At 36.8% G+C, this 19089-nt stretch overlaps 2 protein-coding genes across 4 annotated transcripts in view; one reads left to right on the top strand and one right to left on the bottom strand.

Annotated features, from left to right (window-relative positions):
- The window catches only part of TAX1BP1 (Tax1 binding protein 1), a 54883-nt gene extending 39995 nt beyond the window's left edge, over positions 1 to 14888 (bottom strand). For 2 of the 3 annotated variants that reach the window (XM_015617860.3, XM_015617861.3), the window contains exons 1-2: positions 14602 to 14881; positions 11621 to 11803 (exon numbers count right to left, since the gene is read on the bottom strand). In XM_015617860.3, coding sequence (XP_015473346.1) covers positions 11621 to 11797 — 177 coding nt within the window. In that variant the 5' untranslated portion in view covers positions 11798 to 11803; positions 14602 to 14881. Of the gene's footprint in view, positions 1 to 11620; positions 11804 to 14601 lie in introns of all 3 variants that reach the window. The other variant, XM_033511892.1, reaches the window with a different exon arrangement.
- On the top strand, positions 14119 to 14562 carry LOC107215622 (proline-rich receptor-like protein kinase PERK8). Its single transcript, XM_015651955.1, has one exon. It carries the CDS (start codon positions 14119 to 14121, stop codon positions 14560 to 14562), a length of 444 nt encoding a protein of 147 aa, XP_015507441.1.
- Positions 14889 to 19089: the final 4201 nt, after the last annotated feature.

The raw sequence follows: 19089 nt of genomic DNA, 5'->3' as shown, positions 1-19089 counted from the left end.
AGCATAACAGTAAAGGAAAATAAATGTATTTATTCCACTGATGAAAAAAGAAAAAAAAAAATACCAAAACCTTATCAAATGCCAGGTGTTGCACAGTTTATCAATAACTGTATATACTGTCATGGAAGAATTAAGATATGGAAAGGGAATAAATTGTTTCCCAATTTTTATCAGATGAGACAATGTTTCAAGAGGAGAAAAAAAAACCAAATACCCACACACAAAAACAAAATATTTAGTTACCAACCATGATTTTCATTGCTTCAAAAGGCTACACTTCCAAACTCCAAGTTCAGAAGTCTTCCATTATAAAAAACACATTGCATGAGTGTATTTTAAAAGCATTAATAGCTGGGGTTTTAAAATAATTGTCAATTGAAAAAAAAGGAGAACATGTTTAGATAAGCAAAGGCAAAGAGAACATCAGAGGTGAAAATAATTAAATAGCAAAGCAGCAATTATATATGCATATAGGCATATATATCATATATGCAAATTAACACATAGCATTAATTAAAAAATTCTGAATAGATTATTCCATAGATACCCATTCACTCCTTCACTTTTTATTAAGAAGTGTGGAAAAACTAATGTTGAAGATGATGGAGACTTTTTTAAATTCACAAAAAAACACAGATTAACAGTGAAACCAAATGAAATTCTCATTACTTCTGTAAGGCAACACTTATTAAAGAGAATCAGTGCAGATGATCAACACATCCACTAGAATGGAATCACCTACTACATCTTAGGCCTATTCTTAGCAAAGGAGATTTCTACAATATCTCCTATCAAGAAGCTTTTAAAGATGTCAGTGAAATGAGACTTTCTGGGGCTGTTATTCCCACACTTTCAAATATCTCAGAAATAACAAGGAAAACTCTTCCAGTAACTTGAAGGTGGTAAAAGCAACATTTGCTCAATAAAAGTTCACAGGAAACATTTTGCAAATTTTCACATTAGTCATATCTTCAAATCCAGCTCAGATGTTACTACCTTTTTTTTTTCTGAACTTACTTTTACTTCAGAAAAGAGAAGCATATACCATTATTTGCTGTCCTAAACTAAAGCGCTCTGCTTTCTAAATGTAGTTCTTGGTAAGTGAAAAGTCACCATCATCTTTTTCATTTCAGAAAAGAAATTAAATTATCATGTCCAGAAAAAATACAGTATAGAAGTGCAATAATGTTTTCATCTGTTAAAAACCAGAATACACACAAACACTGCTTCTGATGCTATTTTCCTGGCTAAAATAACATTATTCCTTCTGATAATTAACACTGGAAAACATAGAGAAGAAACAAAATCCAGTGAACATAAACACAAAAACTAAAAGTTAATTCCTGGAATTCTAGCTTTTTGTATTTTCCTTAGATATCACATACTGATTTGCAAATTTAGTGATTTATCCTGAAACCAACAGTTATTTTTATCAATTCTCTACCTGTAGTAGTAATCAACAAAAGGATTTTTTTGAGGTCAGTTACAACTTTAGCCATACTGGAAACAAGCAAGAAGAATAATTACGTAGAAAACAAATAACCCTCTTGGTCTGTTTCTCAGCAGGCACTGTATTTTTAAGTGTAAGTGTAATCTGTGACTACTGGGAAATAGAAAACTGTGACACATCAAGAGCTAGCAGGGAATACCCAGGACGGTTTGCCTCACAAGCATTTTCTGTAACAATTCCCACATTTCCTGTCATCCATCATCTCTTTCCCCTAGCGAGGTTCCCTGTCTTATGCTCTTACAATCATGACAATTCCATCCTTTCTTAATGGGCACACTCAAGTTATCAGCAGGTGTGCATTGCCCAACAGCTCTTGTCACTGCACAGAATTTCACAAAATGAGGGTTTTCCCTGCTACATGTTGCACGTGTCAAAATGTGACAATGAAGACAAGGAAGTATGAACAAATGCCATCTTCCTCACAGTTTAATGCAGTTTAAAAGGGGAAGGTAAGTATTCTGCAGCAAAGCAAATAAATTTAGTAACATTTTTCAACATCTTTCCTACACAACATTAAATATCATTTAATTCCGTAGGGTTATTTCTTAGATGGTACAAACAAGGAGCAAAGCCACAAAATGATATGCTGAGAATAAAATAAAAACAAATTTAAGTCATCCTTGTTTTTGGTGTAGGATGTAGATCTTTAAAAAAAAAAAAAAAAGAAATCTGTTTTTTTATCAACAGGTTTAAATAAATTTTTACTTTAGTACTTTGTATCTTTTTTCAATATTTGCTTTAATAAGCTTAGTATGGAGTACACAGTGTTTCCAAACTACAAAATACTGTACTATATACATACATATACATAGGCATAAGCTTCTCCATGGCAACAGATTATACTATCAAAGATACAAAACTACAGCACACACTGGATGGGTCAGCAATGATTTAAATGTGATCTCTGACATGGGTATTTCTTTCAGCTCACAAAGAAAACCAATAGTTGTCTAAAGACAGGGTTAAAACTATATGAAAAAAATTTAATAGTGCTTAAGGCAAAGTAAATAAAAAATGAGAAACTAAAACTAATAGCAAAAGCTAGAAAGGAAATCAACAAAAAGTGAAAAATATGAAGAGAAGATAGGAATATTCAGCAGCAGCCCCACACTGAGTTTATATGATAAAAAAATCCTATAGCTTTGGAAGCAAAACAAACAGCATCCTCAGCAACATCAGGCATATTAGCTTGGAAAAACAGTTTCATTTTTAATGACAGGAATTAGAAAAGCTAGGCTATTTGTCCTACTGCTGATCATAGCAATAAAACCTGCCATAAATAATACAGACTATCTTCCAGGTTAGTCTCTGAAAGGGGAGAGGGGTCCAGATTCCGCACAAGAACCCATTTAATGTGAGCACCTTACCTGTACTACACTGACAGGAGGAAAATGACTATTTAAATTGTCAGGCCTCTAAGAACAAGAGTCTGGCCATTTAAACTGCCAAAACAGCTGATATGACTAACACTGAGCACCACTTTCCATGAAAACATTATAAGAAACAAACAAGTGCTTGTTAGAAAGATTTGAAAATTTCATTTCTGCATTTGAAACTCAAAACAATGAAAAAAAGCCACTGAAAGAAATCATGTCCATTATCAAAATATATTTTAAAGAAGTCTTCAGTAATACTGTATCATTTTTCATTTCCTTCATTTACTAAGCAAGTTCTAAACATTTATTAAAATTATGACAATTTATGAAGCTCCAAGCATATTTATTTACATTAATAATTGGAATTTAGCTGTTAAAATACAGTAATAAGGGGAAAGATGTGAACTCTTGTTGATGTGAAGTTAACAGTTCTATTTTGGTATGAAGAATACATTCTTATGGACCAAAATCTCCAAAGTCAAAACTAACTTCACATATCAGTTGAAAAAACCCAACCAACCAGCCAAAAAAAACCCCAAAAACACACACACAAAAAAAAAAAATCCCAAGAAACACCCACAACCAACAAAATGTCAACTGCAAACATGAAACCAAGTTCCAATCAAAGTATAAAGTACGCACTGATGCACAGTAGTACTTTTTTACTATCAGAAATCTTGAATAAATGAGAAATTTCTGTAGGACATACTGGGGAATTTTCTCTGAGCCATGAAAAGCACAAGAGGCACAGTTTATTAGTCAAACTTAAAAACCTGGAATGGGCCATGGCAACAATTACAATATCCACATTTAAGCACACAAACACTGCATATTATAGAAGAACTTGGACACAAAACCTTCAAAGTTCAGAGGAGAAAAATGAAGAATGACCTCTCAAGCTACATTCACTATGCTTCACTCGTTGTGAAGTCTGAACTCAGGTTCATCATCTGATGAGCACAGCAGCCATCTGCATTGGCTGACTGTGCTGATACCATTACTTTTTAAGGAATTCATTGAAAACTCTGAAAACATTTTGCTCAGAGTTCAAAACCCAAAAATAGAAACATTCATATTTCTCAGATAAAAGAGCACGTAAGACTTAGATAATGCAACTTCCCTAAAGCAATAGAAATAAAAAAAAAATCCATTTTACAACCGAGTTTGACTGGGTTGTTGATTAGAATCTGCTAATCAACACATTCTTCTATCTTTTCTACATTTAATTCTTTCAAACTCCACTCTGAAAAACATTTTTAAATTAGATAGCTGTGCATAAATGTAAACATTCTTGCTTTCCCTCCAGAAGTTAACCAAGAGATTAACAATCCAGAAACCAAATCCTATTTTCACCTTCTTAGCCATGTTTTTAAACCAAAACATGACTAAGCATCATTTATCCCACAAAAAATGTCATATCCAGATTAGGTTATGTAAATGCAAAACAGAAACGCCACTTTATTTAATTTTCCCTCCACAAAATGGAAAGCTTTAACAGGCCATTACAGAGTAATCCACTCATGATATTCCTCTCCTACTTTTGAGCACAAAGACTTATTTCAATTTAGGGCATCATAAACACTTTTCAGTCATATAAACCAACTCAGTAGCCACAGCAGAAATTATGAAGTCTGGTAAAGGTTAAGAGTCCAAGTGCTTTGCAATTTGGCTGGGCAAGCAGGGACAACTCAGCTGTCCCATAATGCTCATACTAGACAGGTTTTCCTTCTACTAACAAATAGGCATGTAGTCATCACAAAAGCATGTATGCTTGTATGCTGTCCCACAGACACAAGCTCCTTTCTTACTGCAATGTCACATCACACAGTGAGATTAGCTTTCCCAAATTCACATATCGCCCACAGTATGTTTCAACAGAATGGCTTGAAGAAAATTTGCCAAGTAGAAAAACAAACAGGGGGGTGAGGGAGGGCACATAAACAGGGAGTGCCTGTCTGTATAGCAATAATGAGTTATCCAACATCTACCTGAGAAAAACAATAACTATTTTATTTCACTGTATCTCCTTCAACCCTCATCTGGTTCATCTGGCACAGAATGTAAGCTTTTCCATGGCAAAAGCTCTACTTTACAACTCCACAGTGTTTTCAATGTAAAAATTATTTCCAACTTTGTTCTCATTTCTTGAGTTTCAGATGAACATTGAAAATAGTTTTTTTCTGATTTTCCATTTTGTTAAACTTCTTTCCTTTTATAATTGCTTGGTAAAGTCAGTCAACTCAATCTGGAGGCAGAGTGCCTTAAAGAAAGACCATTGGCATGGGAGGATTCCTTGGCACTTTGCTCCCCAGCCTCAGAAAGCTGTTACACTGCTGAAAGAACAGTAGTGTTCATTCTGCTACATTAACAGTGCCTGACCCATCTACAAAACATCAATAAGCCAAAGAAGCAAACCCAGGAAAGCATTTGTTTAGCTGAACCAACTTGGGCATAATCAGCAAGCCCGCACTGTAGACACCTAATTACAAGCCAATTTAAAAAAAAAAAAAAGAAAAAAATCACACAAAATACCTGACCATAAAATTTATCAGAGTAAAAGTTATGCCCTTTTCTAATTTTTAAGATAAATTAAATAGCTGAGAAAGAAATTTGGCAAAGCACCCTAAATACTGCAAGAAGACAGTGTGATACCTCTGAAAGAAGCAAAATTACAGACAGCGGAAAAGGTTCTGGATGCATGTTAAACAGTTTAATTATTACTGAAAACAGTAAGTCAGCAGCCTTTCCATGTTTCACATGGTAAGAGACACTTACTTTCCCCCAAACCACAGACAGACAGCACAGGTGTCTAAGCAAAACAGTATTGGGACCAATATTACGGGAAGAGATTTCTCCAAGCAGGCTTGGTTTGGGCCATAACCCTGAGTAAAGCAGCGTTACTTGAAAGTCACAGCAATACCTGTGCTACTGCAGCACATAACCTACAGCAGGCAGCTACAAGCACCAAGTTCTTCTAAAACAACTAGCACATAGGAAAATGAAAACTTCTGGGTGCAGTGAAGCTCATACCAGCCAAAATTACTGAGAGTTAATACTATTGTTAACACTGACACACCATTGATGCAATGTACTTTTGGACACAGGCATTGTCAGATAATGGCATCTAGATAGCAGTTCTGAAAGAATCAAACTGTACAAAAAATTTCAGAACATAGACATAAGGAAAAGTACTTATTTAAGTATTAAGTACACTGTAGTAACATTCAGGCATAGATATTTCAAAATGAGTAAGCGAAGTCAAACCTTGGGGGTTTTAGCATGTCTGTGATCACCTTATACCACATGCAGCTTTGACTTAGCCAAGATGCTTAAGCCTTCACTTCAGGCATGACCTTGCTACTCACGCTGGGATTACAATCAGTTATACAACAGGAGCCCCAATCTCAAAAAGCTGAGACATTCTTGGGTAGAAGATGGTTGCAAAATACTCCAGATTCTTTATGAAAGGCTGCAATCTCAAAATGTTCTCTCAGTCCCAGACCTGAAGAAGTCCATCTCTGCTGAATGTTACAAACACGTACATTAATTTGGACTATTGCAAACATATGGTACTCGTTGCAATATCAAGGAACTATCAGGATCCTAAGTTATGATCATCTCTTGTTGGTTATATTTCTACCTCACAGTTCAGAGGAATGTGTCAAAATGACATTGACAGAGTGCCTAGACTATAGGATCAACTTCCTCTATTAGGTATAAATCAAAATAAATATAGAAACAACATGAATTCTCTAAAAGTAAACATGTTACATATGTAAATTACTGTCCAAAGAAATATAAGACACATCAAAGAGTAACAAAGCTACAGCTTACTTCAGGAGATAAGCATGTAAATGTATTAATAAAGAGCAGGTGGGGTTTAAGTGAACTGTTCCCTTGCTACCACATCTCACGAGAGCTATCAATTAGCATAGCCTTTTATTTAAAAATTGTTATCAGTTACTGACTACTTTATTATGCCAATTCTACAACCTACCGCACCAAATAGTTTCAGAAAATTAATGACACTTGGAAAAAAATGCTAAAATTTCTTGTTAAAGATAACATCACATAAACCCAGATTATCCTTCTCATCTCATATAGAAACAGCAAGTAATGTTGCCAGGTATTTTCTTTTTTAAGCCAAGCACTATTTACTTGTCTTTCCAAAGAAATTAAACCAGAAACCAACATAATCACTCCAACTCACAGATATAGCAATTCTTAAAAACATTTTGAATTCCAATAGTTCTTTTCCCAGCTATTTTAACAACAGGACATACTCTGCACATTCCTGTATCTACCATAGCCAGCTGTGCAGTGATAATTCAATGCCAGAAAAATGGTATTTCTATATGCACGTGGCAAAAACACATCCAGATCTTTCGTTGTACTTCAGAATGTAATCTGTATATGTGGAAGTAATTGCTATTTAAGTTACCAATCTACAACAAAATCAGGACATTGAAATGACTCACACAAGCTGTACTATTATTTACAGTCCAAAGGAGACTAAATAACCCAGAGTAAGTCTTGATAAAATGCAAACACCAAGCTGTTTCTGAAGTCTCTATCAAATACAGCGTTAAACTGTATTACAGAAGTTTTTGACTACAGACAAATTAATTCTGAGATCTTCTATAAATAAGGACATTGAAAAGACAGAAATTAAATTGCATGTAAACACAGGCACTGCACTGATGCACAAACAGTAGCTCAGAAGTGGCCCTGCAAACACCTCTCTCTGAGGAAGAGGTACTTTTTCTGTTCAAATAAGTTATGAAGATCTTCCCAGTTCTGGTTACTCAGTTGTTCCATATGTTAGGTTACCAGGATGTCAGCTCACCATTTTTAAGGTGTGGATATTAAAAAGGTGGAAATTAAGAAAGAAAATATTTCCTTTTCCTCTCTAGGGATGCCCTGAGACAGTCACTATCAAAGCATGTCTACAACTTGTCAATATCCTAGAAGGCTGGTAATGTAGATCACTTAGAAAAATATATTAACTAAAACTGAGGAACAGAAAAGTTTTTATGGAATAGTTAATTAATGACACAGCAAGACCAAAGTCATTAGCTTAACATATGTAAAATGGATTATGTGCTGATACTGCAGGTCATTCCAGAATGCTTGTCTCAGCTAAATTTTATCATCAGAAATGCACAAAGTACTATGATACACCCCACAAACACCTACATCTTTAACACTACTCTCTTGAGTATGTATGTTTGTATCTCTCGTATGTTTATAATGCCCATAAGATCCCTCCCTTGTGCCCTTAGGATGCAGAGTAAACCTGCCTCTCTTGTACACTGAACATCTGACAGCTCTACTTGCACACATATGCTCCAGACAAAGAGGTAGGCGCTGCTTCCTAGAAACCAAGCAGGTTTTTCAAACACTTCTGAAAATCTGGACATTATGTATTAATAATGCAAAAAAATATCACTCAGCCATATGATTATTTTATTTTATAGTCATGAGATGTAGACCACCTTAGCCGGAAATTAGGACTACCTACACACGGGACAATTTTGCAACCAGATGTAGTGCACACATTCATTATTTTACCTCGTTTCAAAGGTTTAGATTTGGGTTACATTAAAGACCTCTCCAGATTCTGATTAACCAAAGATGAGCAGAAACAAATCAAGAGGTCTTGGATCACTCTAGGAAAACAGACCTCCTATGAAATCAATCAAGGATGGTAAGTCTTCTCACCTTTGACTTCACACTAGGAACCATCAGGTTATGCTGCACAGAAACCCTCAGTAGTAGACAAGCTGATCTCAAATTCTAGTTCTCATAAAACTGCATGAACAGGAACTCGGGCTCAGCATGTCCATGCCAAATACTAGACCAGTACTTATCTGAAAAAATGCCTTTTTTTTTTTCTTGGTAACATGCAAGGATGTAACTGATCAAGACCTTTTAGCACCTGATTACAGATGACTCTCCAGATTTTCATAAAAGCCAAAAAAACATAGCAGCAATGACAGACAACAGATTTGAAGACTGAGTCAAAACTTGCATTTGGGGGACAAGAAAAATAAACACAAACCCAATAAAAAATGCATATGCAGAACTTCTGTAGGAAGGATAATATCTTCTCTAAAGGATAATATCCTCATTACTGTAGTTCCTACATCTCCCAGTTTTTGCCAGACATCCAATCCCAGAATTAGTGTATGCATTTAGATACATCTAGCTTGTAAAGGAACTGGTATGTCTGAAATAATTCTCCTATATGCAACATTACTCTTTCAGTTTATGAACACTGGCTCCTCATTTCTCTAAACAATACAAAATTACTTGTCTGGGAACAGTTTTAAACCTGTTACTGCCACCACAAAGCCTTCTGCTCATTATTACTGAAGTTCAACATTTAGCAACTTACACTGGGAACAAAAAAAGAATCACATTTCACCTACAGCATATGCAGAGAAGTTGGTAGTCTTAACTTTTACAACCTCAAGTAAGCTGCTATTAAGAAGAAAATTCCTAAAAAATTTGAAAAAGAAGCTTCAAATGTCATTCCATATTATGCACTCATGCCAATAAAGCAGGCACAGCCCTTCCCACACATATCTTCACAGTCCCCTTGTTTCCATCACAATGACACCAGCACAGCTGCCCACTGCACCACACTGTGATCAAACTGAAGAACCAAACCAGTTATGAAATAAGACGGTAAAAGCTGGGGGAGGAGAGGCTGTATTTTCCTGACAGATCACCCCCCCAATCCATTTCATGGTGCAGCTGTGCTAACAGCTGGACAAGCAAAACAAAAGCAATAATATAAGGATATATACAACCACTATTTACTCAAGACATCACTGTTGCTGAAGAAATGTGCTTGCATCCTAAACAAAAACCATTCACTTAAAAAGGTACCTAATTTTTTACGTAAGATTTTTTTTCAGTTCAATAAAAAAAAAATTGTTATCTAAACAGTAAAGCAAACAAGACAGAATACTGCAGAAGCCATTGACCCCTAAAATTCAACAAAAATCAACATTACAACCAAAACCAACAATGTTCACAGACAGCACTGGAAGAATCTTACTTCATACTTATGTTCTACACCAATCTCAAATTTCCGCTGTTTGTTGGGGTTTTCTCTGAGGTTGATTTTTTTTAACTAGGTATCTTTTTCCTCTGTCCACTGTTCATTAATACAACACTAGCTACTTTCTGTGCAAATTCAGACAAAGGTTAAATGGCACCAGCTTGAACAGTTGTTTTCTAAGCAACTTATGCACTTCAAAAAGACAAAGTGAACTTTATTCCCTCTCCACAGTCTGTGAATTAACACTGAGTTCTCTCACAGAAACCCCACTTTCATAGCATACTAGCCAATATTGATGGTCATTAATTACTATTCTCATAATCAGTCAAGATTTGCTTTTGTCCTTTTTTTTTCCAATCACAGGCTCATTTTATTCACCCACTTCATATATGTTTTAGAGAAGTAAACAATAAAACCTCTTTCAGCTTTCATCAGGTATCAAGCCACCTCCAGGTGCTTCGTTATGTGTTCATGATCAATCAATTCTCTAGAAGTCACTCATTTTTACACTCAGATCACAGTATAGTCAAACTTCTATTATCTATCCCAAGATGACTATGTTTCCATAGTTTATTTTACTGCAAACATTACACATGTAATACATGTGTAATGTTTGCAGTAAGATACAGTTAGACAGCTGGCTCCATTTAACTCAGTGTACTGTAACTATACTAAGTATATTCATAACATTTAGTGTAAGCTGATATAACCACTAAAAAAAAAAAAAATTTTTATTCTTTTCCCATCTTGCAATGCTTCCTTTCCTTGTACTGATGAGAATCAGGCAAACTGGAAATTTATTTGGGGAATTCCATTTAAAAAATCACAAAGCACTAATCTTAACCTCAATCAAAATCTGATCTGATTCACCACACAAGATCTCGTTTCACATAAAGAGGAAGCACAAGAAACAAGCCACCCTACGTAAAAGATATTTCTTTGAACAGTAGCACTATCTTATGCTTGCTCAACATGTTTCCCAAATGACTGCAAAAGTATTGCCTCTGTTAAAGTAGAATAATGTCAATAGTTTATGAAATTTATCATCACACTCAACATGAAATGACACGCCTGTACTTTGTACACAATATTGTGTAATCACTGAGAAACTGTTTCCCAACTTCTTTTTTCTTTTACCTAATTACTTTTTTTCCTTTTTTCTTTTACATAATTAGTAATTCTAGATGCTGTCTGATTGCCTCCCTCACTCAGGCAAACAGCCATAGCCATTACATTCATATTTCAGTAATTTCAAGATTCTTACTAAACAGAACAGTCTACAACATTTTGATAAGGAGAGTTTTTTTATATTTCGAAAGCCCTTAACTAGATAGTTTTCTTTCCTTTCACACACAGTATCACATTCTTTCCCCAGTCCTGTTCACAACATCACTCTATAACCACACATCTCTTTTCAAATAATTTCCATTTAATTCTGCACACATTAAACTTTCTCTTTACTCCAGTAGACTTCCAGCTGGACTCACTTCTCTAATTTTGGTCTCCAGTTTGGTCTTTGTTATAAAACTGACACTCGAACAGCAGGAACCAACACATCACTTCAGTGATATTCAACTTAGTTTACTGCTGTTGAGATTTAATTTTCTAACTTGCAAGAGAACAAGTACACATTTGAAAAATAGCAATAGAACAAGCATAACCTACCTTGAAAATACCAACCCAGTCTTTCTGATGAGGATGGATAAACTGGGTCAGAGTGTAGTGACATTCAAGATGAGTGTTGGGAAGATAACTTTTTGCAACATTTTGAAAAATCACATGTGCAAAATTGGAGGTCTGCAAAGTGCTAGCTGAAGACGGAACTTCTTGAAAGGATGACATGATTATCTGTAACAAAATTGTAGAAGTTGTTACTTGAACATAGTGGAAAAACTAGCTAAGTTACAAAATCAATCTAGTTGAAATACATATGACAGAAAAACCTAGCAATTAGTTCCCCTGTTCCAAAAACAGAGAGCCATAGACTAAATTCACCAAAGTGCACTGCCTCAGCATCTCTCCAAAAGAACCACCTCTCAGTAAAAAGAGCAGTCATTTCAGCAATGACATCAAGATGGAGAGAAAGCATTGTTTAGCTGAATGTCCCCAGTATTTTATCTCAGTGTCAGAAAGTGGAAAATAAAAGCAGTGGTGTGAAAACAAAGCAGAAAGATTCTTAATAGTTCTAGACATGCTAGAGAAGGAGAAACAAAAGTTGTGGCTTCCCTGCTTTAAACTTTTCTCAAATCTGTACTGCTCAGTGCTTTACACAGCATTTTTATACATGAAGTTTTTCCTCCCCTCTCAGTAGAAGTATCAAAGTTCCATTTTAAGACTTTTTTTTTTTTAAATAAGAAAGTTAATGTAAACAGGAAGGTTTTGTTTGGGGAGGCTTTTTCCCTACTTCTTCTTCAAGAGTTTTCCTACGGTTTAGCAGTCTGTGGGCATCTTTTACTATTCTCACTGTAACACACACTGCGTGTTTAGCTTCATTACCATAAACAATGGCGTGCATTGATAGCAGGAACACTGAGGTATGCATGCAGTTGGAGGGATTAACACTAATCAGTTGGACTGCAACAGCTTTTAATCGTGCTTTCTATTCACTAGCTCATTCAGGATATATAGTTCTACAAATTACAGTAACACAAGATGCTTCACAAGCAAAACAAGAACATCCCTTCGTCAGATTCAGCAATATCTAAGAAAAATAGAATATATGCAACTGAGAAGTGTCTGATTCCATTGTGCACTCACAATTTTGTCAAAAAATTTGATACTAGGAGGATTAGGCCCTTATGTATCTGACATTTCATCTGAAAGATGAGTTATCCTGTTCTTGCAATTGCTGTTTAAGGTAATTTTATACCAACCAAGGACATTCACACCTTGAAAGTGGTAACTGCCAAGTGCCTGACGTAAAATATTACTTTCATTGAAGATATATGTGTAAACCAAAACCAAAAGGACACAGGCCACCACAAGCCTCAAACAGTCCAAAGATGAAAAGCTGTTTCTGTATCTCCTATAGCCTTTTAAAATTTCACCAGTTAACAAATAAGTAGCAAAGACTTTGTGCTTTCTGAAACAAAATGCACTCTGAAATAACCAGACATCCATCATCTAGAACAAGGAAAATATAAATGGGGGGGGGTGGTTTAGTTTTAAGCCATCAATATTTTAAGGTTATTACTGCTCAATTTAGAGTAACACATAAAGTACAGGCAGCCATGACATTATTTCAATGGATCAGATATTAAATAAAAAACAGTCTTGTACACCAACCAACAAGGATTACAGGATAAAACACCAAGCTTCTGAAAATTAATAGATAGAAAAGAAAAAAATAAGAACTTCCACAAGCAAGAAACTGAGTAAAGATCACACCATCTTCTAGAGAAAACAGGGTACACAATAAATCCTGTCAGCTATATAGCTTCAGAGTCCAGAAGAGGAAATGTTATAGCACAGTAAAATCTCAAAAACTCCCACACATCTCAAAATAGAGGATTATATTCAAGGTATCTCTCCATTTCATTCTGAACTATAGACAGTATGCATCAGCAATTTCTATAGTTCTAAAAGAAAAAAGAATAACCTTAGTTATTTTCAAGGGCAACATATTACTTCATTTTTAGTAATTCAGCAACTTAGCCAAATAGCATTGACATTAAATAGTGTTTAATTTTCATTAGCCAGAATAAGTAAAAAAAGAGAAAACACAGCATTAAATAACAAAACAAATTGCTTTTTTTTCAATAGTTCTATTTTTAAAATTATATATCTCAGCCTGAGCACATATTAAAAAAAAAAAAAAAAAAAAAAAAAGAGGAAAAAAAAAAAAAGAAAAGAAAAAAAGTATCCATTTCTGTACACTGGTTGTCAGCTGCCATAGCTGAATACTAGTTCTAGTGGAACCAGTAAATGTAGGCTGGTTTCCAACCCCAAAGCAGAATTGTTCACAAATCTAACTTGTGCAGACCAGCACAATCATCTGGGATTACTGTTGCCTAGCAGGAAAATCCCCGGAGCTTAGGTGATGCTCAGATCTACTTACAGTTCAAGGATAGTTATAGGGATGCTGGGTACTTGCTTAACTCACAGCTACCGGCTAGGAAACGGGAGAGGAGGAGGAAGAGCTACGCACAGGCTTCATTACTGACATGACAAGCTCTTCCCACGGGAAGGCTGAACGACGCCTTTGGCTTTGCGCAGCGGAAAGGACGGCGAAAAGGAGGAAAAGCTCGTCGGGCAAGAAAAACAAAAGCAGGACGAGCCGCACCACCCCAGTCAGCTCCTCCTGGAGTTCTCCAGCTGCGGTGCCGGGCTCTCGACACCCCCGGCCCCCACCTGCGTCGTCTCCCGCCCCTTCCCCGCCGCTGCTCCGCCACCTGCCCGACGCGGTCACCTTGGCTCCGGGCCTTCTTCCTCCTCCGCGGGCAGGGGAGCCCCGCCGGCTCCCGCAGCCCGGCCCCGCCGCTCCCCTGCCCACCACAGCCGGCCCGAACAGCTGGCGGGGGCCGGTGGCGCAGAACCGCGGCCACACGGCCTGGCCGCCCCGGTCCGGCCCAGAAGCGGCCGGACGCCGGCGGGAAGGAGCATGTTAGCCCCGCCCGGCCCCGCAGCCGGCCCCGGACCCCTCTTACCTAGGCAGACGCGGAGGGCGCCGGGGACATCAACATGGGGTCTTCGCCACCAGCGCCGCGCAGCTCCGCCCGTCCGGCCGCGTCACTTCCAGGCCGGCCCTGCCCGCACGGGGCGGGCCCCGAGGCGGATCCGGGCGGGGAGCGGAGATGGGCCCGGCGGTCTTCGCCTCCCACGGGCGGAGCCCACGGTGGGCTCGGGGGTGAGGGTACGGCGCTGCACGCGGTGTGTGCCCGACCGGGCTGCTGTTATCTCCGTACAGCGCTCCCACGGTGCCCTCCCGTCTTGTCCGTGATTACAACATCACCGCTGTCGCACCCACTTATCCTGAATTAATCATCTCATCCGTCCGACGTGTAGACGCAGGCGTGCTGTCACCCTGTAGGTCATCGTTAATCTGCCAGCCTCTGCGGGTCTTCCCAGGGCAACGGAGGGGTGAGATAAGAGCGACTATAAACGCTTACACACGGTTCTGCCTGGGTACCTTGGCAGATTTCCATGAAAGGCCCTTGCACCACACACGACACCGACCCGGAGAACCACGGAAGCACAGAATCATTTCGGCTGGAAAAGACCTTTGAGCGATCACCACCTTATCAGCTAGACCGTGGCACTCAGTGCCACGTCGTTTCTTGACCCTCTCCAGGGTCTGGTGACTCCACCACCTTAATCGCTTCAGTCCACAAGTTTATACATGACTAATACCTTTTTTCGCAACTTAGTTTTAAAGCAATCTAGATTTAAATGGTCTGGGCATTAAGGCTTTTATGACTATGCTTGCAGCTATTTCACAAACTCCACTCAATTTTCATCCAAAAATCCAAAAACAGCTCACAGAGCACAGACCAGTCACGGTGCTGAGTAAAAGCAATCAGTGATGAGTACCCATCACTGGTATACAGGATTTGGCCCAGTGCATCTACTGTTGGTTGCCACTACAAACTGTCTTCAAAATCATCTTAAATTCTTTGCTGCTACCATTTCTTACGTGTTTTCATGTGTGTTTTAAACAAACAGGTTATGAGGAGAGACATAGTGATACTATAAATACGATTAATCATTACAGGTATTGTGTTAGGTTTCTGAAAAGTTCACCTATTTTTTTTCATGGTCTGTCCTAACAGAAATGAAACTAAGCTGTCTTTAAGTAATTATGCTTATTCATTGTACTTGCACTTTCTGTTTCTAGGAACAGTCTTATACTTTAAGGTGTGTCACACATTACTGAATTATCCTTTGATTTGTAGCCACAATCAATAATCTCTTCTATCATCTATACATTCCATCTTTCCCTGGAAAGCAATAAATTCCCTGCATAATACTAACTGATCATTTTAGAAGGCACAAGAACTGTATGTAAAGCAATCTTTCCTCTAAAACCAGGCAAACTTTTGTAGTGGAAAATGAAACCAGTGTCTTGTTCAGCAATAAATATTTGTAAAGAGGTAGGAAGGGCTATTTCTTCTTATCTCAGCCCTCCATTTCTTCTCCTTGCTGCTTTTTGCTCTGTATGATGTGATAAAGGGCTGTCTAAGAGTCACAAGACACTGTTCTCATGTGGGCTGGAACTTAGGAAGAACTCAGGGTTTACAGTCACCAGCTGGGGAATATCAGAGTTGGTGAGACTAAGTAGTTTTGCTTTCATTTAAAGCCATTATAATGCAGGTTTATGGGAATATGATGGGAAACTTGAAATAAAGATTTTCTTTTGCAGCTATCAAAATTTTTACAAGTGAATGCCTGGAAAAACAAACAACTCACTTCTGTTTCCTAATTTTTAAAAAAATACTTCTCCCCATTTTTTTAAGAAAGTGAGTTTAAGTAAGTGAGTTTTTTAAGAAACTTGAGATATTTCCATGTTCACTTAATAAATGCTCAGTCAATAAAGATAGTGATGGTTTACTCATAATTTAGTATCAGTTATTATTTCTACTGCTTAAGGCATATGGAAGAGGTAAAAAAACCTATATATGCTGGCATTTACACAAATAAATATTAGGACAACTAAATCAAGAATAATCTTGTCCTTTTTTGTACTTATATCCACAATTTTCAGGCAAATGTATTTTTAAACTTTTAAACTTACTATCTCAACCACAGTGAGATATATATTATAACGGTGGTTATAATATATATATAATATAAAACTATTTCTGACTAAAATAAACTTGCGTTTTAATGTGTTCTCATGTATGCTTTTGCATGCTAGGTTTAGATGCCAATCCTATCCCTCTAGAATTTATAACTATTTTAGAGAAAGATGCTGCAAATAATTTTGTTATTGCCCTGTCAAGAAATTAAGTACTTGACCGAAATAGACAAGTGGTGCACAGTGATCCCAGAATCAACAATCAATATACTTGTACAAAGATCTGAATCAAGAAAAATGTGACTGGAACTGGTGATACTTGCACTTGGCTGGGAATTAATGGTTGAGTGCCTCCATAAGTCTGAATTTGCTAGACAGATACTATTTCCTGAAATTATATCCATGTGATATAAATCTTTTATGGAACTTGCTCTTGAGCAGAAAAAACCCAAAACACCCCAAACAAGAACAAACAAAAAAACCCAAACAAAAAACCTGAACAAAAACAAAAAAAACCCACCAACACTATTTTTCTATCTTTGCTTACATTCTCTGCAAAATATTTAAAACAAACAAAAAAATTTGATATCAGCATAGTTCTAATAAAACCTTACTCATGTGAGATTCTCTTAACACCAACACAATAATTCAATCAGAAAAATGTATTACAGGTATGGTGAAAATAATCCCATCTCTTTATGACTTGATTTACAGCTTTCCAACTCCACTGATTTCAGTAACAGGAAACTAGTTTTGTTCAAGCCAGTATTTTACCAGAAATGTGTACCAGAATGTATTTTAAACAAGTAGTATCAATGTTTAGGCAGTATTTGTGCATATTTAAGAGAAAAAGAAATAATGAATGTCAAGTATCTTTTTAATGACACTCTGTATATATATTTGTATGTATATGTATATATATATGTTATCAAAACCATGTTTGTTGGAAGGGATATCCAGAGCAGCTCAAAGGAGCGTGTGGCTCAGGGCCTTGCCCAGTCACATTTCAAATGTCTTCAGGGATGGAGACAACCCACTGTCACCTAAAGAACCTCTTTCAGTGATTGAAAACACTCATTGTAAAAAAGTTTCTTTGCATCAAATGGGAATTTCCCATGTTCCAGTTTCGTCTCTTGCCTCTTATTCTTTCACTGTGCACCTCTGAATAGAAATCTCTTCCATCTTTTCTACACTCTCTGCTTGGCTGGTTGTAGATAGCAATAGGCCTTGAGGTCTTCTACAGGTTGAAAAAAATCCCTGTTCTCTCTCTTTTTGTGTTCATATGCACAATCTCCAAGGAATATATGTCAAATACATTTCACCAGCTTATTGACTTTGAAATAAAAAACTGGCAGAACCCTTTTTTAAGGGTCTTTATTTCTGAAGTGCATAAATATGAGGACAAACATAACAATGGAAAATTATAATTGTGGTTGCAATAGAAATATTAAATAAAGTAAAAAGTGTGTGTGAATTCAGTAACTGGATTTGAACATTACTAGATTCCAAAGAAGTTTGAAATTTGGTTTGGGATGCAAAAATTTCCTTGCTTTGTAATTATGCCAAGACTTTGCCAGGATGAGACTAGTCCCTCCTAGCATGAAATGAATGAGGAATAAAAACTGTAATAATGAGGAATAAAAACATGCAGTTAATTGGAATTGCCAAAGGAAATGGGGAGAACTTACAGACTCCCAGGGAAGAGAGTATTGGGTGTTTGCAAAACATTATTTTTATAACTACACTATCCTCTTCAACCTGTGAGCTCCTTCAGTAATTTAGAGCCTTGAAATTAAAAATGGATCCCTGTCACATCTGTTTAACCTTGGATATATGTGAACTTTTATTCAGATCCAGAGCCTAACATTTTTTTCTTTAATTTGTTTACTTTCTGTATTACTGTAGTCTGAACCAAACCCATGAGTTTTTGAACCATCCTTGAATTCCTCCCTTCTGAAGCCCATCTTTGCTTTGTGTGAATGACAGAAAAATTATATATTTCTAGGTTTCATTACCAGAGAGAGGTACTTGATGTTATTTAATGGATTGAATATCTATTGGCATAACATGATGATATCAATGAAGTGTGGTAAGGAAATGCTTCAGTTCTAATGATTTGATTTCATTTTGGTTTGACTCCTATTTCAACACTTCCAAGTTTAAAAAGTATGAGCCATGTGAGATGTAAAATATATATAGAGATATTCTATATATATAGAATCAGAAGCTCTTTCTGGTCATGTTGTAAAGCACACTTAATCAACTTCTTTAAGATCATGTTACAGAAAACTATTAACTATACTCTTAAAACAGTTAAATAGTTATAAATAATGTTTTATGTTATGGCTGACAACACTGAATTACCCAGCATTTAAGGGAACCTAATCACAGGGCATGCAGT

Source organism: Parus major, chromosome 2 (genome assembly GCF_001522545.3).
Source record: "Parus major isolate Abel chromosome 2, Parus_major1.1, whole genome shotgun sequence".
Lineage (NCBI taxonomy): Eukaryota > Metazoa > Chordata > Aves > Passeriformes > Paridae > Parus > Parus major.
This window is presented reverse-complemented; position numbering and strand designations above follow the sequence as displayed.

Coding starts and splice junctions, on each gene's coding strand:
- LOC107215622 (XM_015651955.1), top strand. CDS start 14,119: ATGACAAGCTCTTCCCACGGGAAGGCTGAACGACGCCTTTGGCTTTGC.